The sequence below is a fragment of the Electrophorus electricus genome, chromosome 26, assembly GCF_013358815.1.
Source record: "Electrophorus electricus isolate fEleEle1 chromosome 26, fEleEle1.pri, whole genome shotgun sequence".
NCBI lineage: Eukaryota > Metazoa > Chordata > Actinopteri > Gymnotiformes > Gymnotidae > Electrophorus > Electrophorus electricus.
The window spans coordinates 3013245-3038135 of record NC_049560.1 but is presented as its reverse complement, the minus strand read 5'-3'; the positions used below and the strand labels follow the sequence as shown (position 1 = coordinate 3038135).

Genomic DNA, 24891 nt, shown 5'->3' with positions numbered 1-24891 from the left:
ATTGTCTCCCCCTAGTGGCAGTCTTCACAATACGTTCTTCGTGATCAAAATTACAAAAGATGTTAAACATAGAAACGTGTTAAGACATTTAAGAAATTTTTGATATCTGACGTATTTTTTTGTTTTTGTTAGATAATTTGCAACGGGTTTCACAATGCACCGGGTTTATAGTAACCACGTGTTGTTAAAGAATGACATTTGGGTCTCGAATTCTGCATAAGAGAATATTCACATAATTACGGATGGAATGAGACCAGATAAGACCTACACTGTCGCCCCTCATAGAAGAAAAAACACGTCCACCTCGATGAGCTGCGTAGGAGAAAAGGTTGCACATCTCTTTAACTTTTTAATGACGCACCCTTTCAAATCCCACACAAATATTTAACAATAAATGACCAAATAACTATCTCCGATAACTTGTAGGTGCACGTCGTAGTGCCGTGAATAAATAAATATATGTTTTGTAATCCAATATTAGATTGTGAACAAGAATACAAACTGACGTTAGCCATATAATATTAGCAAACCTTTTATAAAATTACGGTTGCATTTAGGGTGACTTCACCACTACGACAATCACCGATATTCTATATATTGGTTAACATATGTGACATATTTATGCATAGCACTAGGAAACGGATTTTTAAAAAATCCTCATGGAGCTCACACATCTGGGGAGTCTGTTTCAGAAGCACCCCTCCATTAAAAGCAGAACCAAACGCGGAACCTCAATTATCATTTATATTTTTGCTTTTCTTCAGTATGTACTGGAAAAGAGGCAGCAGACAACCAAAACACATAATATTTCCAGATGGCACAGAGCTATCATTAAGATCATGCTTTTAATCTGTACCTCGCCTTTATTTGAGCACACGCACCCGTACAAAGTTTCTTGTAATGTACTGCTGAACCATATGGTTGTGCTGCACTTTGCTACAAATACTGTAAAGCTGAGTTCACAATAATAGCCTACATTTTAAAAATCTGGAATCAGTACATTTTAATCTATACTATTTACATGTTTAATATAATTTATTTTATTTTAATAACCCCCGAAACGTGGATTTTCAGACGTCCTAGTTATGATTCTGAAAGATCGCTTTAATTTAATTCAAAATTATACGTCGGTTTTGTATTAATAAACATTAACTCTTTAAACTATTTCTGACAAAAGCATAATCTGTAACGTAGTCTATGTGCTATTGGACTTGATTCCATCCATCTTTTACTACGCACGACATATGCTAAAATAATACTTATTTAGAATATTTTAAATCAGAAATGCAAAGCTGTGGATAAGGTCAAAGCGGTATAGCTGCGACTGACGTTCGTAGATGTTTCGATAACTTTTCATTTAAGTATTCGTTTTGGATACTTTTATTTTAAAAACTGATGCCGCGCCGGACATGTTTACGATTTTCCTCTTTACACGACCTTTCGCGAAACTCTCGTATTTATGCGTAACGTGTGTACGTGATATTTCGTCTTTACATCTAACATGCACTGGGCATTACATTTGTCGAAATGAAAGTTAAAACGGCGATCCAAATACTGTAACGTAGAACAAGTGTGACACGCTGAGGGTACGCATGCGGACCTGACGTAATATTCCTCAGCGACTGTAAACAGGAAGTAGCGGTCGCTAGCTAGCAGGGTAGCTGGAGGCTGGACACTGGTGCCAGGTGTGAGTGTTGCTAGTGAGCATACATACCAAGCCAGCTCAGAAATACATCAGCAGCGTTATTATTGCTATGGTAAGACGATATTCTGAATTGTGTGTTGTTGTATCGTAGACTTCACTGGCGGCTACATGTAGACTAGTGTGTTTAGATGTATCGTGAGCTAAGCTAGTTGCTGGGCAGTATAATTATTTCTGTGACCCCACACTCGGACCATCATCTTATCCACAATCATGTCATTATTTGTTTTTAAAAGTCCTCTCCAGATGTGAAAAGTTTGGTCCGGCGGTTTTACGTACTTCAGGCCGAGCGTGTGGAGGCGTACAAGCTTTTTGAGGAGTAAGGGTGCCTTTTAATAGTTGTTAGCTACCTAGCTAACTAACTCGTTATACGACAGTATTTGTCAAGATTATTGACCTCATATTTGGGCTAATGTTATGTCGTTACCATCTGTCCAGGGGGCATGAGGCGTATCTGAGGACAGGACCCCATTATGACTTCGGGCATTACAGACAGCTGGTTCATGAGATAACGAAGGCGTTCTGTGCTATCTCCAACGAAATACTGGAGGTTAAAGAACGCTTGCACCGAGACTTCGATCGCCCAGATCTGTCCGAGCACATCGAGAAGCTCCAACGCAGAGAAAAGCAAAAACTAGAGCTGGTGTGGACTTATTTATTCTCGTTATTTTTTGTTTCTCTTTTAGAAGTATCTGCAAAACTAGTCACATACAGAGTGAGTTTATTTACAGAGTAACTTTTTAACTGGAAAGACTTTAGTCCATTATTTCGTGCCATCATACCACAGTAGGTACTGCTTTTAAGTTGAGCTGTGCCGTGGTGAAGTAATACACAGCTGTTTCATTCTGTGCTCCAGTCACTCTCTCACACACACACACACACACACACACACACACACACACACACACACACACACAAATAAATCCCTGAAAATGTAGAAATTTCAGTAATGTAAGGTAGCTTCCATATTCTAATTAAAATGACTCGTTACATACTCCAGAAGTCATGACAGCTTTGTGCTATTGGGCATGTCTTACTGCCTGAGATTTTAATACCCTTCACGTTAATGCTTCGACCCCAGTTGCAGCCGCAAGGTACGTTTACCATGCTAAACAAAATGTCCTTTGAATGCTGGCAGGGGATAATAACCTAATTCACTTTAATGCTAGTAGCATATCTGTGCCCTTATCTCTTAGTTTGTACAGAAAATATTGTAACAAATGTTGAACTGTTTTCTTAGGAGTTATAGCAAGTAATAAGACTGTACTGTGAATATATTTGTGTGTCTCCTTAAATCATTCATATCTTATGAATCCTCTGTGTGCAGTGTCTGATGGAAGGAAATTGTAGCTTGATCATTTTTATGAACTTTGACAGCACATAAGGATTATGAGTCTGATTGTTATTATCACTCTTGCTTACAGACAGCTAAATTGCAGCTGGCAAAGCAGAGTGTTCAGGATCACCCAGATGATGAGGGCTGTCATGAGAAGGTCCGGGAGATCAAACAGGAGTAAGAATGACCATACCATATGCTTTGTGCTCTGTCAATGTGCAGCCACATCCCCCACATCATGGATAAATACCCACAGCAAACAGGCACGCGTCTACCCATCGCCTCACTCTCTCACTCTCTCACTCTGCTTGTCAGTATTATAAAGAACAAGGAGGCCCTGAGCGAGATCCTGCAGGACTTCAAGTATGACTCAGAGGAGCCGGAGTGAAAGGCAGATGGCCCTGCCCAGAGACGGATGGTCGGAGGTCTTGCCCGTGCCCGTTACCGTTTCCGTAAGGAGGAGCGGAAGCCACTGATTGTTGCCTGTGGGCGGTGCTTGATGTACCATGTACATTTGCTTACGTCTCACGCTTTGCGTCGGAGGCGAGACCCTGTAGAGTGTAGCTTAGAAACCGCGTTTGGAAATCTTTTTACTTTTCTGTTTGATGATCTTCTCAATCATTTTTAAGATCCACAAAGACAGCTCGCTTGAAAATCATGACCAGCTCAGCTTGTGGTAGTAAAAGATATGGCAGAATATATCTTAAATATGTTGAGATTTTATACAAAAATAAAATGGAGAAACATCATCTTGCACTTATTTTAACAGAACATGTACAAATGATATGCAGCTAATAATTCACCAGCCTGTGAATTATTGTGCCGTTACATTGTTAACTTAATCTGAAAGCAGCAATGCCTCTATACTGATTAGCTGTGGAGAGTTTGTATTTTTTAAAACACTTTTCTTCTGAGCCTGCATGTGTATGTGCGCTGAGTCTTTGTTCTGGGTCCTTGAAATGTATACCGGTATACTCCCAACAAATTGTTGTAACCAATATTTGGTTGATGTGTCCAGGCAGAGCAGAGTTTCTGCCCTTCACTCTCTTGTGAGTTGATTTTGGCAGGGTTTTGCGGTAATGGTACCAGATGCTAGCTGCTGAACAGATGATACTCCACTTCAGGGGCAAATTCCATTTCTTTTCCAATTGCGACCTGCCTGATGCGTTCCCTCTGATGAAGACGTCTGGGTCGTGCTCCGGTTACCTCTCAGCTCTTCCTTTCCGCACTTTTGTCTCTGGAATGGTTTCACAGGCGCGTTCTCCTTTGTCTTTGTTCTTAGGGATCACACACAGCTTTGCTACAGGGACACGATAACAGCTCCTCTCTCCATAATCTAAGCTCCGTTTGGAAACTTTCAAAAGAGCCTTCAGGTTTGTCAAAACAAACTATCTTAAGCACTTGAGAGTGAATAAAAAAACCTCATAGTCACATTTGTTGGCAAACTGTTTTAGTCTTGTTTGGACTTGTGCTAAGATTTACCGCTTTGTAGTACCTGAAAGGCAAGAAAAATTACAAGTAAATGTGATGACATAACGTATAGTGACTGCTCAGTGTAATTGGTACCAGCTTTTCTTGAGGCATACAGCACAGAGCTTAATAGTGCTCCAAAGATGTAGCAAACAGCCAATTCTAGACTAATCAATCCAAGTCATTAACAGTCTTCTGAGTTAAAAGAAGTACCAGGACTGGTTTGGTTCTGGGAGCATACAGAGGATGTGTGTTCATGTTGCTTGGCCTGTGCTGGATCTAGTACTTCCTGCCAATTGCCCCCCGCCCTCCCCCCAGGAAGAATGAACTAATTTTTCTTCTTATTCTCTTTTCCTGTAACATAAATATACACTGGGAATATACACTTGCCAACTACTTTATTACATTTATATTTAAATTAGTGAATACATTTATCTATTTATGTATCCGTTTCTACTTTATGCCATGTTTCAGTTAGAAACCATAACTACAGCCCATCTGTAGTTATGCGCGTTAGTCCTCTATCTTAAATAGCAGACCACTAAACCTAGTCATGACACCCACAAAAAACCCAGCAACAATCCCATCTGTGATCAACTTCCAGCAGCTCAACAGCCAACAACCAGATCACTAACCTGCCAGGATTGGTCCTGTACGCTTATGAAATAATGATACAGACTGTATAATGTATAATTTACACCTATAGGCAGGTGTGCCTAAAAAAGACTGAGCAGTGTAGGTACAAGGCAGATGTTTCAAATAAAGTGTCTTGTCAGTGTGTTTATAGGTACATTTATTGTGCTGCTTACCTTGTTAAAAGCATCATGTTTCAGGTATTCACCTTCAGCATGACATAAACATGTCAATCAAACATAACACTAATAAACTGACAAAGTGGAATGCGAGGAGTACAAATAAAGTACGATGTCTCCTTACCTACCAGATTGCGAGTTTTGTGCGCCTTCTGTAGCCACACGCGCCACTGGTCATAAAGTTTGATGCTGACGTTGGTGCAGCCGTAGGTGTGTTTGCGCACCCAGCCGAAGAACTGCTTCAGCTCCTGCCGCAGCGTGGAATTGTGCTCTTCTGACTTGGGATCACACGAGCCTGTCTGCAGCCTCTCTGCAAGGAGACATGGGATCAAAGTGACTTCTGTCACAGAAAAATATCCCACCAAATACTCAAAAGCGATATCCTCATGTTACCTAAGGTGTGCTGTCCTCAACTGCTATCGATCTTATTCATCGGGTACAAAACACTAAGACACAGGCAGAGAATTAATACAGTACTGCAAACAGAGAGATACTCCCTTCTACTTATAGAGCTGAATTTCCATTGTGAATTTACAGGGTGCAATGAGCATTATTTTTGACAATGATTTGAAATTCTGAAAACCATTTTAAGGTATAAAAAGTCCAAATTGTCCAAATCTTAATCATGATAAAATGGACAAGCGGGATGATCTGACCCGGCAAACCAGAGGGAGTGATAGAGCTTCCTGTCTTCAGGCTGCGTGAAAGTCATGTAACCTGTTATTTTCTCCAAGTGACCCAAAGCTGTTTCCACTCGGTTGAGATGAAGCCACTGCTTTAAATGGAACGCGCTCGCAAAGGCCCGTGCTTAGCTGCCTACGTCTCGCAACAAAGAATTCATCAAGCATTCCCTTAGGCCCACTGACATTGCGCTCAGGGCTTTGACTGCACTGATGAGATATCCGTATCAAGTTGCTTAAAATTTTGGTTGTGTTGTTTTCTGGGGTTGCGTACGGGCTGAAGCTAATTGGCCCATGATGTTTCAGCTTTAACCCGCGGAGAGGGAAAGTTCTATCAGAACTGCAGAACTGAGTGTTCTACAGTTCCAACTTAGAGCTCTGATCATCGTGTGAACATCTCTACCAAGGCAGAAATATTCATACGGAGTTTTTGTATGTAAATCTGATTCTGATTTAAAAATTTAGAAATGACTCTGTTGTTGGAGTTTCCCTTTTTTTTTTTTTTACCACAAGTGTTTGACATTTTATGCTTCGAGTTTTCTGCTTAGTAACAGTGGGGGTTTGGTGTTTTGCTGGTGGTCCCATGTGAGTATATGCGGCGACTCTGTGTGCTCACTGCTGTTGGGTGTGGAGGCAGCTGTCGGGTGACTCCAGTCGCTCCAGATCCCTGTCTTCTTTGAGCCATATATGCCGACGGGGTTACAGCGCACCTGGACAAAGTACACCGTACCAGGCTTGAGTCCCGCTAACCGGCAGGACGTCTGATTCCCCACGTCATCCACCACCTAATGGGAGACAGGCACGGAGTGAACCTGGACCACCAATAACGTTTCCTCAGTGGAACATTACGTCGCGCAGATCCGGTTTTGTGCATTGATTTTGTTTCCCCTACGGGTCCAGCGTGCACAAACCTGCTTTCACAACTAACAACTAACTATTCATACAACAATCCCTTAGGGGCCCTCGTGCAGTTTTAAGGCATTTACATAAATCACCATTAGCCTGACACTAAAGACCGCTATTCGGGACATGTTACAATTTCATTAATTTTGATTAAAGTACCGCTACGATTTGTGTGTCTGTTCACATTCCTCTGGAATTGCCCTCTAATCAGCCTGAGCTGACGACTGCAGAATGGCTCGGTCTCCGCCGCTCTACCTTCCATTCTGCGCTGTCCTCCAGACGGTAGCGGATCTGGTACTTGGCCTGGAAGAGGAAGTCCTTGAGAGCTGGAGGGCTGGCCCAGCGCACGCTCAACTGGTCGTCCAGCTCTCCGAGCCGAGTCACGTGGACATCAGGAGGGGGATCAGTGGTCACTGAGATGGGAGAAATGCGTGACTAATCAATAATGTATCAGAACAGACTTAAGATGCAAAAGAAATGCGGTGTGCTCCACATAATCATAAACAGTGAGGAAAACAGCTGTTAGTTTTAGCCAACAAGCAACAAAGCAAGAACATAAAGCAACAAAAAGACTAATAGTTGCGTCAGGAGAAACATTGTTGAAATATATGGTATTTCAACAAAAGGAAAGCTCTCAGCAAGTCAGATGGTCAGTTAAAATGCACCTCATTGACAAAGAAATACATAGAAAACTAAACTAAACAAAACAGCAATCTGGATGGAAGTGTTGCCTAGAAAGGCCCACAAAACTCACAGTCAATGTCTCCATCCTAGTCTTAGTGAACACCATCACTAGCCTCACAAACGTTATCTCTGCTACAATTTGTAAACCACTTGTAAACACCTCAAGAGAGAAAAAGGTTATGGATGACTGGCTGTTAAATCTCTTTCTTTCTTTTTCTATATGTTTAGACATTCTTTTGGGAAGCAAAAGAAACCTATTCAGAGAAGCAGTAAATGTAAGTATGCAAGCAGGCTCCAATCCGGATGAAACGGTACTAAAGGAGATGAGAATCTTCTCCGAACAAAACACATGCTCTTCTGCTCTTGGTCACTTTCCCCCCCGCACCATTTTCTGGTTTAAATATCTTGCAGTTACAAGAAATGTTTGGCATAATGAGATACTGTTTCTCTTTCTCCTTCACTCAGTGCCTGTACTGCTGATTAACTGGTCTGGGAACAGAGTGATAAGGTCAGTTATTCTCTTTCCCCAGCCGATGATTAAACCATGAAGGGCTTTTGTATTTGGAAACCACATTAAAAAGACATGCTTTTATTGTAAATATGAGATAGGTCACATCTAAAGCACTGTCACCGAATCTCACATAAAATGTTTATCGCTGCATTTAGAGTACATATTTCAGTATCAGTTGTATATGAGATGTTTTATTTTTACTGCCGTCTATCCACATATAAATCCATTGTTTTTTGTTTTGTTTTATTTTTTACATTTAATTCCTTTTTTTAAAATCAAGCTTGCCTCCAGGGTCAAGTGAATTCCAAACCTTATTGTTTCCGAGAATTGAAAAGGAAAGGACAGGGACATTCCGTCCATCGTCCTGTCGACTGCGTCCATCACCACTCTTTCCCATTTCATTCCCACTGTCTCACACCACAAAAAAGATTCTGAAAGGGGAATTCATCTTGGATGCTTCCCTTACTCCTGCCCTTTGTGACCGCGGTTGTTAATTCATCTGCATTACAGCCTTTTTCTTCTCTTTTTCACACCTCATAAACTCCACTCCGAGACAAGTGTGTGCGTGCCATATGTGATACGCTCCAGTGCCGTTTAAGACGCCGGAGGATGAGTTCAGTGTTTGGAGGCCTTGCCTGAGTACACACAGAATAAATCTCACGCGCCTCAGTCTCTTTTGGCCTCTGCTTTGGTTAGCTGATTTAATAGTGCACTCCAGCAAGCCTGATACAGGAGACACAGGCGTCCTGCTTACCCACATCTAAGATATCCAAGATGATGACATCAGAGGTGGCAGAGCCAAGCTGATTGGAAGCCTCCACCCAAATCTCATATGGCGTGAAGATGGCCAGATCTCGAGGGATGTAGCACGTATATGGCTGGCCCACGTTGTAGTCCTGACACTCCTTCTCTTTGCCGTACCATCTGCACAGTAATTAAGACCTGTTACTTAAGACTGCGCTTAACCATGTGGAGGTCTGAAGCACTGTAAAAGGGTCTCGAGTCCTGGCGCTTCAGTCCACCTGCTCGTCCAAATTTACGACTCGTTACGCCACTTTAAAACTCACCATCTGAGCATTATAGTCAGTAAGGTTCACCGGTAGTTCGGACCATTTTCAGAATTACTGGTGAAGGATGACAAAAAAATGCTATAGAAAAATTACGCTTGATTTTGAACTAAAAATGTGAAAGAAATTATTTTTAAAAAAGGATTATGTCAATTATTAATTAAAAATATTCATTAAAAACTTAATAAAAAAAACCTCTCAAAAACATGTCACAATTGCTGGCACATTTAATACTTTTTGTGCTTTCTCTCTTTGCCAACCTAAAAGCACAGTCATCTTCAACACTGCATGAAGTGAAAGAACATATAAATGAACATGCGACCATTCTTCCATCCCAAATCTGTTCAGATCCCTGAGTCCTTGGTTCGTACTCATGGGATCTGCCCTTAACCCCACAGGATTTCGGCTTGGTTTAGGTCAGGGTACTGGGATAGTGACTGTAAACATTTGCTTCTGTGGTCAGCCAACCCTTTTTGTGTAGATTTTCAGGGTATGCTTTGGCTCGCTGGAACGCTGGGAGACCCAACCACAACCCAGTCTTAGCCTTCCAACAGAGGCAAACCAACCTCTGGCAAAGACTCTATTTCTGTCTCCTCTGACTATACAACCTGGTTCCAATCAAAGCTCCAGTGATGTTTAGTGTACTCCAGGCACTTACATTTGAGGTTTGACAACAGCAGACGCTTTTATATTGGTATGCCTTCCAAATACTTTGTTGGCATGGAGATGGTATCAAAACTTAGTTTTGAAGACTTGGTGACCGCAGGGTATGACCAACCTCTGTCAAACCATCTGTCTTACTGTATATGGGACCGAAATTCACTTGTGCCCTCACATCTTCAGTTGGTTGAAATTTCTTAAATTATTGCACTAATGGTGAAAATTGGTCTTTTATTGTGAAGTTATTTTTTTTAATATCCATTACCTGATTTATGAAGGTCAGCAACGTTTGCTTAATTTTATTTGTATATTCTCTTATTTTCCCCATGACAAGAGCCGTTTAAAAAGTGAAAAGAGGCTATAACCAGGATCAAGATTGTACTGAATTTTACACTACTGAATATGTGCAGGCCTGATACACCACTGTTACCGTACCTTTTTTTCCCCATTCTGATTTATTTCACAATGTCCATGTCTTCAGTTGTTCAAAGCCATCTTAGTTCTTCAACTTTGGACGAACAAAACTATGCAAGCCTACCTCTTTAGGTTCGCATTTCATTCATTTACAGTCATGCCATTCTGTTGTTATTTTTCATGAAAACCTTTGACTAGTTATATTGCTTGATTTTATTTGTTAAAAGTTACTTCATTTTAATAAATGTATTCTTTCTCGAACTTTAATTTATATATATATATATATATATATATATATGTTAAAGTTCAAGAAAGAATACACACACACACACACACACACACACACACACACACATATATATATATATATATATATATATATATATATATATATATATATATATATATATATATATATATAATAAATTTATTTTTAGCTGAAAATATTCATTGAAGCCAACACTAAATCAGTCTATAGTTTCACACATGGTTTCGTCTTATTTTACACTGAGTTATTTAGTCTGCCTTTGCATATTGCTGTTTCTTTGTGCATTTATGCAAAGTGGTCAGATCACAAAAACATATATATTTTTAATTTAACACAGCACTATTGAGTAATAAATGAATATTTTTTTAAACAAAATGCAATTTTAAATTTTGTTTGGTAAAAGGAATATCAACACAAACATCACGTTTATGTTCACGGGTATTAGTGTTAGCTAATGTCTCTTACAGTGTTTTACTAACTAGGTTGCATCTGCTGGGGTGGGGTGGGAGAATGAAACTGTAGCAGATACGGAGCCTATAACAGCTGAATGCATGACAATTCGTCTCACTATATCTGCAGTTCCCAGCTCTCTGGGGACTGCTAAGATAGAATCGTGTCGATGTCTATTGGGTAGTGTTGCCATGAGCGTTGAAGGCTACACTGCATCATAATATTTTCAGAACAACGTTGCGCGACATCCAGTTTCATAAGATACAAGGGGGGAAAAAATGTTCTTAAATTATCAAGGTCCAGACATCTCATTCTCATAATTACTACCCAGAGAATATATCACAAGTACATACGGTAGAATTTCCAGGAGAGTGCCTATAATTGTCGCACTGTTTTTTGAGAAAAATACATGTTTAATTAGGGTCCCCTTTTTTCATGGAATAGCTTAATTTTACTGAAAGGTTCAATGTCTTATTAACAACAAACATTTTTTCATTATTTTTCTCATGGAACATGAACATCTTGAACAAGAGTGCCAGTAATTCTGGATGCCGCTGGATAATTCTGGATGTGTTAGTTTGAAAAATGTCCTAACTCACCGCAGCTTGTACTTGAGGATGTATTTGGTGCTGATGTAGGTCTCGCCCTGACCTCCCGGACTCCATCTGCAGCTAAGGTCCTTGGTGTTCCGAGACCAGCAGGACAGGTTATCAGGTTTTTCAGGGGGCACTGCACACAGACAGGGAATAGAGGATAAAGGACAACTGGGAGGTTCACAGTCATCTTGCATAAACATTCCTAATTAGGAGTAAAAGAGGAATGCTGATTGATACAAGGTTTTAAGAGGAATGTGTGTACATTACAGTACAGACACCTGGAACCACCAATTCTGTATTAGACAAAAGGAGCATCTGATATAAAATGTATCTCATATTCTAGACCTGAGTTTGAAGTTTTGCGGCTTTTTTGAACTTACTTCCAACATAAATACAGGAGCCTGCCAGCACATCACCGTTGTCACTGTGGCACACCAAGTTGTCCCCGGACTGCTGCTGGGAGCCGTTGAGTCTGTGGAGCGTTACGCTCAGCTCTGTCGGACTGAGCACCGTGTAGGTGCTCCTGGCCAGTCGCCTCCCGTTCAGCGTCCAGTACAGAGAGCTAGCCGCCAGCCCCAGCTCAGCGCTAACGGCACACAGCACGGTCAGACTGGACCCGATGGGGAGCGCTGGGTCCTGGGGGGAGATGACAGCCAAATCTGGGGGGGGGGGGTCAGAAAAAAATGACAGTCCAAATTTATGACCAGCAGCAAACAGGAGTCTCGGAACTAGATTTAGCCCTTTAGAAGTCGGGAGATCACTTGTAGAGGTCATCTGAGGTCATTTGTCAAAAGCTTAAGTGTTTTTCCATCCTACGTGCTTTCCTTCTCTCTGTCAGCGATGCTCGTATGTATTAACATGCTCTACAGCCGAAACTGGACTGTTTTAGTGCACTGCAATTGAATTCCTTTAGGGACACTGTGGAGTTAATGTGGACCAAGTTTGCTCTTGGTGGGAGGTGGACAAGCTTTTTAACATGTGCCAGGAGGCCCATGGCTCTTAGCCTGATGAAATATATCCACAACCTCTATTTCTGCGTTATAACAACCAATACAGGATTATAACCCTAACCTCGAGATCAGGAGGAAAACATGACGCACGCTGCTCTACCTTGTTAATTAAATGACAAAATCTACAGTTCTGCTGTGCTAAATTTGTCATGACGTAGTCGCAGTCTAGCACATGGTGCGTAAGACGTGTGCTACGTTTCTCAATTTGCAGACCTGCACTGTGTTCCTATCCAGTTTCAATTTGTCCACGGGGCACTGAGTGACAGCAAGAACGCTGATTTCGCTTGCGCGCGCCCTTACTCTCGCGGTTACACAAACCTCAGCGTGGAGCATGCACAGGGGCACGCGCTAGCCTGGGTATTGATCAAGTATCCTAAACTACTCACGTGAAGTTGAGGTTAAGGCGTGCGGGAGCAGAATCAGAAGCGACAGCGTCGAGATCGATAATGCCATTTTCACCGCGTCGCTGGTGTTCCGTGAATTGTTTTTGTCAAGTTGTTGGGGAAAGACGCACGAATAATCCATCTTTGTTTCTCGGTTAAAACGGTTAAGGCCCCCTTTTGGCATAAATCATCAAACGACGTCAGGTGTGTAACGTCTTTTCCATTGTAGAGGACCACATTGACGCACAGCTCGTCTTGAGTTTTAGAAATATTCGCGTGCGTGCACGCCTCAAAGGCTGAAATAAGTTGATACTTCTGAAGCTCCTCCCAAATCTTCCCAGTCAGTCTCTAGTCATTCCTGACTACTCCTTCATTTGTTCATTCGTTCCTATTTCAGTTTTCCTTTTTCATTTTGACCACTTAAGAGCAAACGTTAGGAATCGAGGTTAAACTATGTAGGGTTTTATTTTACATTAATTTTTGGGGGAAACTTTTGCTGGGTTTAGTTAACTGCTGGTCATGTACAACCTGTCGCTGTTTCAGGACCACAATTTTGGTCCAAAGCCAACGAGTAAAGAACGTGAGTGTATTTGAAGTTAGGCAGTAATAAACTTTTTTTCTTGTTCTCGCTCACCATACGTAGATAACTATTGAAAAGTAATAACACCACACGAGAATTCATAACAAATTAATACACTCCATAAAGAAGATGCACATGAAAGGGCTTCAAAAACCATTGCATGCGGCTTTAATATTGCCACTATAGTTTTGGTCCTAGTAAAAAATAATGTTCTCTATTGGAGAACAGTAAACAGTGTGAAATGACTCTTAGCTGCATAAAACCGCCTATAAAAGTTTAAATAGATCTCGTAAAGCTGTCAAGTGTATAGTCAGGTTCTAATTACAGCAAAATGAGTTCAGTTGGCACCGTCAACATAGATCTACGCATCCACATGTTCATGATAGATAAAGGAAGTGTATGACTTGTATCATACATACCATACAAATTACTTGCTATTATAAAATTAATACTCTGACGTTCAGGTAGGTAGGGTGATGTCGATGATAAATTGGACTATTGTATGGTGCCTATCGTTTGATTATATGCTAAGCTTCTGTTGATGTGTAAGGTATGTAATTATAAATTCATAAACATTCCAAACTAGGCCTATTCTCTAAATAATAGTCGTGTATCCGTTATAATATTTGACTTTGTTTTATTGCCTTGGCTACATAATACGTTTTATTGCATTTCTGTATTCAACAAGCCTGAATTGTAAAAAAACAAAACAAAACCAAACAAACAAACAAAAAAAAACACAAAAAAAACCGAACAAAAAAACCCCCATTGTTTCTTTTTTATTTTTATTTACTTTATAACTGCAAAATGCTTTGTTGTGCAATTCCGGCGCTTAATGCAACGCAAAGGAGCGTGTGCGTGATGATGTTATATGTGTGACGACACAACGCATCCAAAGCATCTTAGCGAAGCAGATATAGATCGGATCGGAACAGGGATAGCTCGAGACGCATAGACCCCGCAAACACGCCAGTGCACGCCGAGTCCGTGGGTCCTGAATTCGGCGAAAAGATGCTTCAGGTCGGTTGTAGGGTGTGCGGCGTTTGCGCTGTCGTCTCTCTGCTCTTCGTGGCGTTGGTAGCAGCATCTTCTGATTTGTTTGACAACCAACTGGGAGACATCAGTTACTGCAAAAAGCAATGCCAGATCACCGTCAGAAACAAAAGCCCTGCCAAAGTAAGTGACCTCTCTGAAAACATTTCGTGCGCATAAACTCGGTAGCTGCGTGGCACTGTAACAATTACAGTGCGGATTTGCGAAGTCAAACAGGTTTTCTCACACGCAGCCATTTGCAGCACAGTTTAACCCGTTTTGCTGAAAATAGCATTCGTGGGGCAACCTACCAAACGGGAACAAATTTTCGTGCCATTGAACTTCGGTTGTAACTCGTGCCGTGGATGTATTCTCGATTTCGACACTGCGTAGATATGTGAGCATCGTTATGATACGGGCCTGTAATTCATGAATATAACGCTTTCTGTATCCTCGTTCATGATACCGCGTGGACGTACCCTACCCCATGCAGCCTGCATCTGAAGATCAGGCAGAAATGTATAGGCGGTTGTGTGACGCATGAGCGTTAAGAGTCTGCGACGTGAGTCATGAGCCATTTGTTCCAAGATGTAGTGACGGTCAGCGCTGATTTAACGTTTATTTTATATTCGTTAACAAGCAGGGTATCTTTAATGCGAAATCATTATTTACCAAGTGCTCCGTGGTCTGTCTCCGCCCGTATATCCATTGTTAGATGCGGGCCTGTAAACCATTTTAGTGAAGACGAGGATCATGCGTGTTATGGAGTTCGGTGGAGAGGATTTTTTGCTATAAGGCGCACTAATTGATCAATACCACTGACTCGATGCGTTACATATGAATAATAACCAAATGTAATATTTATTTGTGTAGAGAGGGGCTATTTTCTAATGGGCTACTGTAGAGCCCCTTGGTCAGGTGATCGAGATGACCACACTAGCAAAGCGTGAGCTGTTAAATGCAGCGTTTAAATGAATGGTTTAAGATTTTGTCTGGTCAGGACTCCCCGCCGACACTTGCTACCGTTAGCTCGATTTAAGACGCGCAGCCTATAATCACAAGAAATGTTCGGTACTAATCATTTACTCACCTGCATATATGCTGTAAATAACATAATATATCGGACACAGTGTCCAGTGAATTAATACATTATACCACAAAATCAAAAAGAAGTGTCCCGACGCATTGTAAAACATCCTCAAAGGAGACCACAAGATAAATAAATTATGTTCTTGATGTTTTCTTGACCACCGTCTGTCGGCGCTGTTTGTTTGATTAAAACGTCACAACTTCAACCAGGAATTATGTAGCCAATTGTTTTATTTCGAAAAGAAAGAAAGCAGCTTGTACTATTATGTAATCTACGGGAATTAGGCCAGGCAGTAAAATGATCCTGTGGCAGTCCAGAGGATTCTCTCTGAATGGTCGTCGTACTGTAGGCCACAGTAGGCGCTGACACTGCTGAAAACTAGTGAGTGGGCATAGCATTAATAAATTCTCATTTAAATTATGCCTCTCAATAAGTTCAGCTTTGTGGCATTAATAGATTGTGGAAAACTGAATTACACATGTATAGATATGTGTGTGTTGTTATTATTCAATATTGCTAAATATCCTGATAAAATCAGATCTCTATTTGTTTTATGCAAATAATCCTAATATAAACAAGATTCAAACTAGCCACCCCCACATTGCACTCACAGGGCCTTTGAGTTTCTGTTTACAATATCAGCATCTTTACTACATCCATTTATTATATGGGAATTGTTTTCTCCAGTGACAGTGTGAAATATGCTAGTACCACACTGTGGTATATAATAAAGTTATATATATATATATATATATATATATATATATATATATATATATACACACACACACACACACACACACACACACATATATATATATATATATATATATATATATATATATATATATATATATATATATATATGTATGTGTGTGTGTGTTTATTTATTTTATTTTTATTTTTTTTTGCGTAGTAAACAAATTTAATAATTCTACCATGACTCATAGTATAGAAATGCCAAAGATGCAGGAACCAGAGCCAGGACTCTGTATGCAGTAGTACTTTCTTAAATGATCTCGCATCCCTTTGACATTGTATAGTCATTAACACATTTTAATTACATAAGATCTATGTCTGCAATCATTTCTCATCACAGTTTAAAGCATTAGGTGGCTGTTGATTTCCTTGCATTCCTGTAGGACTCCATCATGAGTGCGTGCCATCGTGGTTGCCGCCTCTACTCCATCTGCCAGTTCGTGAATGGTGACACCGGCTTCAACAACAGCAAGGAGGAGTGTCAGGGAGGTAAGACCTTGGGCACACCTGCTCTGGTGGCTCTGTGGAGCTTACGCATGAGAAGATCGCACTGAGGCGCTATACACTTGCGTCACGGTGTCTCTGCAAATAGCATCCTGTCACATCCTATATTATTAGTTTTTGCAAGGCTCAAAACATTCATCTTTGTCTTGTTTTTTTTTCCCTAGCAGGTGTGCGCTTGCAGCAAACAGCTCTTTGTGAGGGCAGTTTCTGTTGGAAACTCTGCCCAGCCTGGGAGAGGCTGCTTAATTGAAAATCAATTACGTGCCCTGTTGTGAGAGGCAGATGCTCAGATGTTTGCTAATACTGATGACATCCAGCCTGTAGGAATGGGCACGAAGGTGACTGACAGCTAACCGTGTGTGTGTGTGTGTGTGTGTGTGTGTGTGTGTGTGTGTGTGTGTGTGTGTGTGTGTGTGTGTGTGTGTGTGTGTGTGTGTGTGTGTGTGTGTGTGTGTGTGTGTGTGCACGTGCATGTATACAGCATGCCAGGAGGCATACACTAAGTTACTGGAGCAGGAGGCTTGCAGCACGGGCTGTTCTAGCCAGCCGGCCGAGCCCGAGATCAAACGCAGGAAAGTAAGTGTCCATGTTCAATCACTGATTTGGGGGGGGGTTGAGGGGTTTTTTTGGGGGTTTTTTTGCATTTGTATCCACTTGGCCTACGCATCACATGCCTAACCAATAGCCTGGGGATCTACTCTGCAGCTCAAGGCCCTGACTAACCGTCCCAAGCCAGTCTCAGTGATGGATGCGGTGTCCAGCTGGTGCAATGACATTGTCAGCTCTGCGCAAAGCTTCATCTCCTCCACTTGGACCTTCTACCTGCAGGCCGATGACGGCAAGGTGGTCGTCTTCCAGGCGAGTTCTTAACACAGAGCACTCAAAATCTCTATTTACGAAGAGCAAAACAAAAAAACAGATTTTTTGATAGTTACTTGAAACGTTTTTACCTGAATCTTTAGTGTTTAACGGACATGGCTGCGGTTGCCAAACTGTGGCATAAAAACTCATGTACTTCCAAACACCCACCACCTGAAGGAGCTCACATCTCCCCAGGGGTCATGCTCAGGTTTTCAGTTCAGGCTTTGGAGCAGTGAGTTATGGGCTAGATTAAATTGAAAAATTGTTTGAAATAAGCTTTCAGCAAGATCATCAAAAATGTAGCAGATACTGCAAGCTAAGATGAAGCTGGTGTTTAGCGAAACGGATACAAGAATACAGAATTAAGCCATCGCGAGGCCATCTTCGTATCCAGGGGCATGGGGAAGTGAGAAAGAGAGCCATCACTCAGTCAAACCAGTGTGCGTTTAGTGTGTGGCTGGCATACAGCCAGTCACTTAAAATACTGAGTTTGGCAAGACACTAGCTGGGGGTGGGGAGGTGGGTGACAGCCCTATAGAAATCTAATGTCTGAAGTGAGGCTGGCATTAAAGTGTGTCTACGGGACTAACGCGTTCTCAAAATATACGTCATTGCGGTTGGCCGAAGCAGGCCAATAATGGGCTGGGTTTTTTGCACCAGGCATCTAAAGGGAGGAAAGAAAGCTTCTTTTTTTGGGGGGGGGATGGGAGAGTACTCGTAGCAAGTGTGATGTTGATGGTTTTGCGTTTATAAGGAGAGACAACCAGTTCATAAAAGGAGACATGTCTGTTTTCTGCTCATCATGTTTTCCATAAAATGCAGCATACAACAGCGTGGAACAATTTTCTTAGTGTCATTTAATTTTTAAAAGAATAAGAGAACAGTTTTTTTGGCCATGAGGCATCCACTGCATGGTGGGATTTTAAGGGTTTTAAGGATTAACTACTAGTTAAACAAACACAGCTTCTTTAAGTAATCAGGCATGAAAGTAAATATTATTCTTTTCAAAAGCTTCCACTACATTAACCATTTAATAATCTATACCATATTAATCTATCATGGATCTTAGACTAGCCACATGTACATGCTATATAATTGTGTAACAGCATTTGCAATAGTCCATATAAAATAATCTCAACCAACACCTAGATCAAAGCATTTCATGCGACCTACCTGAGCTTTACCTACACAGGCTATGAACAGTCACATACCAGTTCAGTATTCCAGTTCAGTATTCCAGTTCAGTATTCCAGTTGAGTATTCAGAGAGGCCTGCAGGGAGGCTGGGGGAGCCGCGGCCCAGCGAATGGCACTTACAGGGCAACATATTCCACTGGTTAAGCTGCTGCCTGGCCTTAATCATGTTCATCCCTTCTCCCCAGGCCTTTGATGAGTCCCTCAGAGGTAATCAGGCAAAATCAGCCTGTTTCCTTAGAGCCAGAGAGTAAACACAAACGCACAGCACACTAGCCACTGATTGGCGGAGGGACAAATCCTTGTTTCCAATGAAGTCTGGCATCTTGTTTAAATTCCGGCCAGAGTTCAACGTGGACATGGTGCAAGACCTCTTCCGCCAGAGCGGAAAAGGAGGCAAAATGGGTTCACAGACAAAAAAAGCCCAAATAAGGGAAATGGGAGTGTTTACAATTGAGCCAGCGGCCTCTTGTCCTGGCGAAGTCTCATGAGCACTGCTGATCACCTATGGCAAGTTTGGCAGTAATGCGTGACAGATGCACATCAGACCTCTTTCACTAATGGCAAGATTCCATTCGGTCTGCGGCAAGTGAACATTTAACTTCCTAAGATGTCCCCCCCCCCCCCGCCCCCCTTTGATCCTCTCCCCACTCTGACATCTGGATTCAATGCTTTTGACAGCATGGCTTTGAATAACAGTGACTGTGAGAGGGTTGGGGTTATGTTCAACCAATGAGACCTGGGCAATCAGAGAAGATCTGGGCCAAATTGCCCATTCCATGTAGCATTTCTCGGTGCTCCCATTGTTTGCTTCTTTCATATGTTCACATAAGGCATTCTGAACCCGAGCAGATTTAAATGTAACATTTCTCACCAGCGAAACATCTCTAGGAACCTTCATGTTGGGTATCAGCTGGACCACCAAGGTGCATGTAAACAGTTCTGGAGATGTTAATCAGTTGTGCATTAGCTTGAAAGAATAATCCAGACCTTCTAACCCATCTGTCCTACTGATCCAATCAGACGACAGTCATGCGGACTTGGTGCTGCCAGCCCATGTGTGCCTACATGAGATTTCCTCATAAGGAGGACTTTCAAAAGGTTTGCTCCGCGGAGGTCACCACCACAAAGCGGTTGTTTAGGAGAGCACAATTAAGCAGAGTGGAAATCCTCCTCTGATGAGCTCCCAGGGGGCAACTCCAGAAATCCTTTGTAAAGGAAAGCATATTGATTCACACATTTAACAAAGAACGCACTGAGTAGTGAAACAGATCCGTCCTGTCTTGGAACCAGTGATAACAATTTGAGCCGTTCTCTAAGACTTACTGACACGGTCTTCTCTTGTGGACTCTTGCTCTCCAAGCTGTGCTGGCTGACTAAGCAAATTTTGGCTGGGCCCTCCTTGGGACACAGCCACTGTGCAAAGATATAATACATCAAACGATATTTCTTCCACCCTGCGCAATGTTTAGTGAAGCTTTGCCCGCCTATGCATTTCAGAGGGAAAGATATTTACTGTGCCTGCTATTGAGAAACAGCTGCCTTCTGTGTTAAAAATTTTAGGCATTCGATGGAAAACACGTACAAGAAACCTCTTCAAATACAGGTGGACAGAACCTGGAAGGACACGATAGTCCTGGGTTCCCTTCAGCGGGCAAAAACATGAAGGTCATAGAGAACATTTTCACTGGGAGTCACAGTGAGATTAAGGCATCAAATGTTGCTTAGTTAAGAAGGCTTTATTTCAGACGACTGTATAATTCAGAGGTTAACCCTTTACGCTCCAGAGGATCACCAGACTCTCCAGCCTCCATTCGTCCATTGGGTTACACACCCTTAACTTGCTCTTTATGTAGTTACTGAACCAAACCTGGAGTGTGCAAAACTAAACCAATTATTGTAAATATTTTGTGTAGTAGTGAATAGTAGTTTCATGGGTGGTTATGACTACATTTCTGTTGCTGATACAGAAAAAGCCTTGTGTTGGTTCAAATTCTGCTCCGAGCAATTCTTCCGTGCAATTTTCGTGTCACTACGCATGCTATGTGCATCAACCGAAGATTAGGATACAGGAGCTAACACGCAAGTGCTCGACCGCGGTTGCTATTGACAGAGATGGTGCAGAGATAGAAAAGGCAAGCATACAGCACAAACAAGACTTCCCAAAACCAATGTGGGAACACAGTGACTATGTATAGGCAGTGATTGCGTGGATAACAAGACACAGGTGATGTGCATTAAGGAGAGGGAGAGTAGGGCGGTGCAACCAAGGCCGTGGTCATGGAAACCATGACACTGTGGAAACCAAGACTTCCTGTCGCTGTTTGCACAATGTCCTGGCCACTCAGCAACCCGTCCTGTGCCTCTTTAGAGTCAAACGGAATTTCAGCAGTTTGCAACGAAGGAGTCCTTTTCCCGGCTTGCTGCCTTGTTCAGAAACCTCTCTCCTTAACACTTGAAACGCTCTCCCTCGCTTGCTTGTGTTTGTCTGGTGTTCCAGAGCCAGCCCGAGATCGAGTACTCCTTGCCCGAGTTGCAGGCCCCACGCTCCAGTGTTGCAGACAAGCCGTGGCCCCAAGTGAACACCCACACGCAGCGGCCACACACCGGTGAGCAGAGCGCCTTTAGCTCGGGGGGGGGGGGTTGTGAGACCGCTGACAGCTCTCTCCTCCTCTGTAAACTCAGCTCTGGGGCAACAGGCGCAGTTGACATTCCTCTGGCTCCGCTTTAATTCGGAACGGCTCCCTGCGTAATTCCGTAGCTCCCTCGCAGGTCACCAAATCGATGAGCGTCGGCTCAAAGTGCTGCCTGTGCATCCCTGCAGGAGGAAGGGCGCACGGGGAGAGGAATGCGGCAAAGGCATCGGGGAAGGGCAAGCGTGGCGTCCAGCACGCCGAGGACCCCGCTGCCGAGCACGACTTCCTGGGATGCATGGCAAGGTGAGGGAAGCTGGGCTGCTTTCGACTCTGCCGTGGCCTGTCGGGGGCGTGTGGCGTTATGGAAGGGCATATGGGACATGGGATGACGGGACATCGGGGCCTTCGGTCTCGGTCTCTTTCCCCCTCGTAGGCGTTCGGGGCTGCCACGCTGGATACTTGCAGCGTGTCTCTTCTTGTCCATCATGGTGATGCTGTGGCTGAGCTGTGCCAGCCTAGTCACCGCACCCGAGCAGCACGTCAAGACTCAGGTGCGCAAACACGCACACACAGGCATACGTCAAGGACCTCTTTCTACTGAGCTCCCAAACTTCTGCGGTCCCAAGTTCTTATTTGCTGTTGTAACAGATATTTTAAGCATTTGGATATAGTATTATCTATCCTATTTTAGCTTTACAATGTGCTTTCTCACACTGTGAGCCAAGTGTTGTCAAACACACTGTCAGATAGTGTAGGCGTTAATTTAACATTGGCAATTTTGCTTTGTTTAATGAAAATATAACACATCCTACTAAGGCTGGATGTAATTATACATGTTACAGTATATACATACACCATGAGTGTGCTTGCATTAGGACTATAGAGAAACATCCTCAGGAATCTGCAAATTAATCTTGGAGGCTGTGCTCATTGGCTGATTTTCTGCTACAGCTGAGCATCAATGGAGATAAGGAGTTTCTGGACGACATGCCGAAGGTCAACCCCTACCACTTGACTCCAGTGATCGCTGTGACAATTGGCCAATCGGAGGAGGGAAAAGAGGCGGGGCCTCTGCCTGTCAAAGTTGACCTGAACAAAACGTCACTTTAGTGTGTTTGGTGAAAAGGGTTGAAATCTGTTAATCCCTTTCGTCATTTACAGGGAGGAACATCACACCATTTTTTCTAAGTAAACATGCATGGCACCATTAAACACATCATTTGTAATTATGTCTGGAGTCTAGCGTCTGCACATTCGTCTCCACAGAATGTGCAATTGTACTATAGGTCCACATAAAATACGGATACATTTTCAGGTACAGTCCACATTGACAACACGGTCGTGTTTGCTAAGGAATAAGTTACACATCTGTCGCGAAAGAGCCCAATCTTTTTTTTTTTCTCGCAATGTATATGCGTATGGTTTGTTCACTAAACAATACTACTGATGAAAACCTTAAGAAGGACGAGTTTGTTTGCCAATCTTTGAATGCTGCTCTTCAAACTGTAGATAAAGGACTCGTCTCGCAGTTTAAACGAAAGGTGAACGCTTCCAGTGTGCTCGCACAGATTAATTAGCGTCCCGCGGAAATGGGGGACACAGGAGGATAAACCCGGGGCTTTGAAGGTGATGCTGTTGTAAACTGTTCGGCTTTGTTAATGTCAGATACTTGCTGACAGCCGTGCAGAATTCAATCCAGCCCATATACGGAGCCTCGCAGCTGGAACAGTTGATTAAAACAACATTTGCACAACATGCAGATGGAGCGCTAATATGTTATTTGAAACGGCGAAGACACTCTTAATTACAATGAGAAAAACAAGGACGCCGACAGCTTATCTTAGCCTGCTGCGGAATGTTTAACGTCTCGTCTTAGAATTGAGTAATTTTTGGACACGGGGAAATTTTAACGGGCATTTAAACTAGGAGCATGCGAGTATGGACGCCGTGCACATACGCGTCGTTATTTATTTATTTATCGGTCTCTTGTGTTTGTGCGAGTGCTATGGTACCACTAGTGCAGGTCTCGAATGTGTCACCGCTCATTTAGATACTGATAATGCTAAGATTCTGTCCCAAGTGGTCACTGCCCACACACACACACACCGTTTCAAATATATCTCATGACCTGGGTGTGGGAAGCTTCTCCTACTTCTGCTTAATGCTAGGCTATTGACAAATAGATACATTTGTAACCAGCTGTAGAACTGGCCAGCCTCTGGGGTCCTTTCTAGTGCCGATTGTCTTGTAAAGCTGTGTTACCCGTTTATTCCTAGTCGCAGTGCATGTTAGTACGCTAAAAGACTTAATAACGCCGCGTCTCTTTAAAGCAACTACTGTAGGCTTTCTTTTTTGTGTTTTATAGCTAAATGTTGATAGGCATTGTAATTATAGATGATCAAGAAGGAAGAAACTGTATCCCATAAAGAGTCACCGTCTTAACTGATTCTAAGTCACTGCTGTATAAAATACAATTAAGTTTCTTTTTCTTTTTTTTAAAGTTTTAATTGGCTTAATCCATACACAGAAAATAAAGTCTTTTCATGTTGTACTTAACTGGGTGTGTGTATTTGTTTGCTCCGGAATTAATAATTAATGTAACATTAATTTGGGTTCCGTTTTCCTCAGCATTTTAGGCGGCGAACCACGTGTAAAGTGCCTGCCGACGGTAGAGGGCAGACTTAAGCCGCGGCTTTTCACTGTCGTCGGCATATACTGCACAACAGGAGCAATGCCACAGGCAGTACACGGAAGACGGATTTGGGCAAATATTTTTTCATTATAAAACCGACAGCTTGTCAGTCATCCACGTCTCTTCACAAACACATAACGCTGATACTCAACCTGCACGGACAGCAAAGCACTGAAACGGAACCCAAACCTCTCAAACAACTCCAGGGCTGGCAATGGTAAAATACATCATGATAAGTCAGCATTCTGAAATAAGAAAAGAAAAAAAAACTGTAGAAGCACATTCTTTTATAGACTGATGAGCCGTATTTGCAGATTTCATACTGTAGGTTCTTTCAATGCTGGGCGAAACTGAATACTGAAAATATTTTCCACCTTCCACCTTTATTGCAACTTGTGCAAGCATGTTTTGACTTACGCCCACTAGGTGGCAGAGTTTAGCTTGAGTTAAGATGAGAGGAACGTTTATATTCACACAGAGGAGCCCATAATGCATCATTGATTTTATACTCTCATTTTAACCTTAGACACTGCATAAAGAAAGCAGCAGGGCAGAGCATGTGAAGTGCAGAAAAAATATTTGGCCTATAAGTTCTTAT

The 24891-nt window shown here is 42.3% G+C and overlaps 3 protein-coding genes across 4 annotated transcripts; 2 read left to right on the top strand and 1 right to left on the bottom strand.

Annotated features, from left to right (window-relative positions):
* Nucleotides 1-1510: 1510 nt before the first annotated feature.
* Nucleotides 1511-3787, top strand: rex1bd (required for excision 1-B domain containing). Its single transcript, XM_027025781.2, has 5 exons — nt 1511-1757; nt 1939-2021; nt 2141-2345; nt 3127-3215; nt 3354-3787. Exons 1-5 carry the CDS (start codon nt 1755-1757, stop codon nt 3424-3426), a joined length of 453 nt encoding a protein of 150 aa, XP_026881582.1. The 5' UTR covers nt 1511-1754; the 3' UTR covers nt 3427-3787.
* crlf1b (cytokine receptor-like factor 1b) lies at nt 3742-13222 on the bottom strand. 2 transcript variants are annotated; one of them, XM_027025780.2, is made up of 8 exons: nt 12950-13222; nt 11934-12212; nt 11557-11686; nt 8853-9022; nt 7159-7316; nt 6617-6785; nt 5445-5630; nt 3742-4533 (listed from the first exon to the last, which is right to left on the bottom strand). In XM_027025780.2, the coding sequence occupies exons 1-8, from the start codon at nt 13128-13130 to the stop codon at nt 4517-4519; spliced, it is 1290 nt and encodes a 429-aa protein (XP_026881581.1). In that variant the 5' UTR covers nt 13131-13222; the 3' UTR covers nt 3742-4516. The 2 variants fall into 2 exon arrangements, with proteins under 2 accessions (XP_026881581.1, XP_026881579.1); XM_027025778.2 differs by having other exon boundaries at nt 5449-5630.
* Nucleotides 13223-14165: 943 nt separating this feature from the next.
* tmem59l (transmembrane protein 59-like) lies at nt 14166-24157 on the top strand. The gene is made up of 8 exons (XM_035523409.1): nt 14166-14702; nt 16791-16896; nt 17393-17487; nt 17617-17769; nt 21466-21574; nt 21790-21904; nt 22035-22152; nt 22553-24157. The coding sequence occupies exons 1-8, from the start codon at nt 14538-14540 to the stop codon at nt 22709-22711; spliced, it is 1020 nt and encodes a 339-aa protein (XP_035379302.1). The 5' UTR covers nt 14166-14537; the 3' UTR covers nt 22712-24157.
* Nucleotides 24158-24891: the final 734 nt, after the last annotated feature.

Coding starts and splice junctions, on each gene's coding strand:
- rex1bd (XM_027025781.2), top strand. Junction 2,022..2,140: donor GCGTACAAGCTTTTTGAGGA/GTAAGGGTGCCT, acceptor CCATCTGTCCAG/GGGGCATGAGGCGTATCTGA. Junction 2,346..3,126: donor AAAAGCAAAAACTAGAGCTG/GTGTGGACTTAT, acceptor TCTTGCTTACAG/ACAGCTAAATTGCAGCTGGC.
- crlf1b (XM_027025778.2), bottom strand. CDS start 13,130: ATGCCAAAAGGGGGCCTTAACCGTTTTAACCGAGAAACAAAGATGGAT. Junction 6,786..7,158: donor AGGACAGCGCAGAATGGAAG/GTAGAGCGGCGG, acceptor GTCTCCCATTAG/GTGGTGGATGACGTGGGGAA. Junction 5,631..6,616: donor TGCCTCCACACCCAACAGCA/GTGAGCACACAG, acceptor GTCTCCTTGCAG/AGAGGCTGCAGACAGGCTCG.
- tmem59l (XM_035523409.1), top strand. CDS start 14,538: ATGCTTCAGGTCGGTTGTAGGGTGTGCGGCGTTTGCGCTGTCGTCTCT. Junction 14,703..16,790: donor GAAACAAAAGCCCTGCCAAA/GTAAGTGACCTC, acceptor GCATTCCTGTAG/GACTCCATCATGAGTGCGTG. Junction 17,770..21,465: donor GCAAGGTGGTCGTCTTCCAG/GCGAGTTCTTAA, acceptor CTGGTGTTCCAG/AGCCAGCCCGAGATCGAGTA.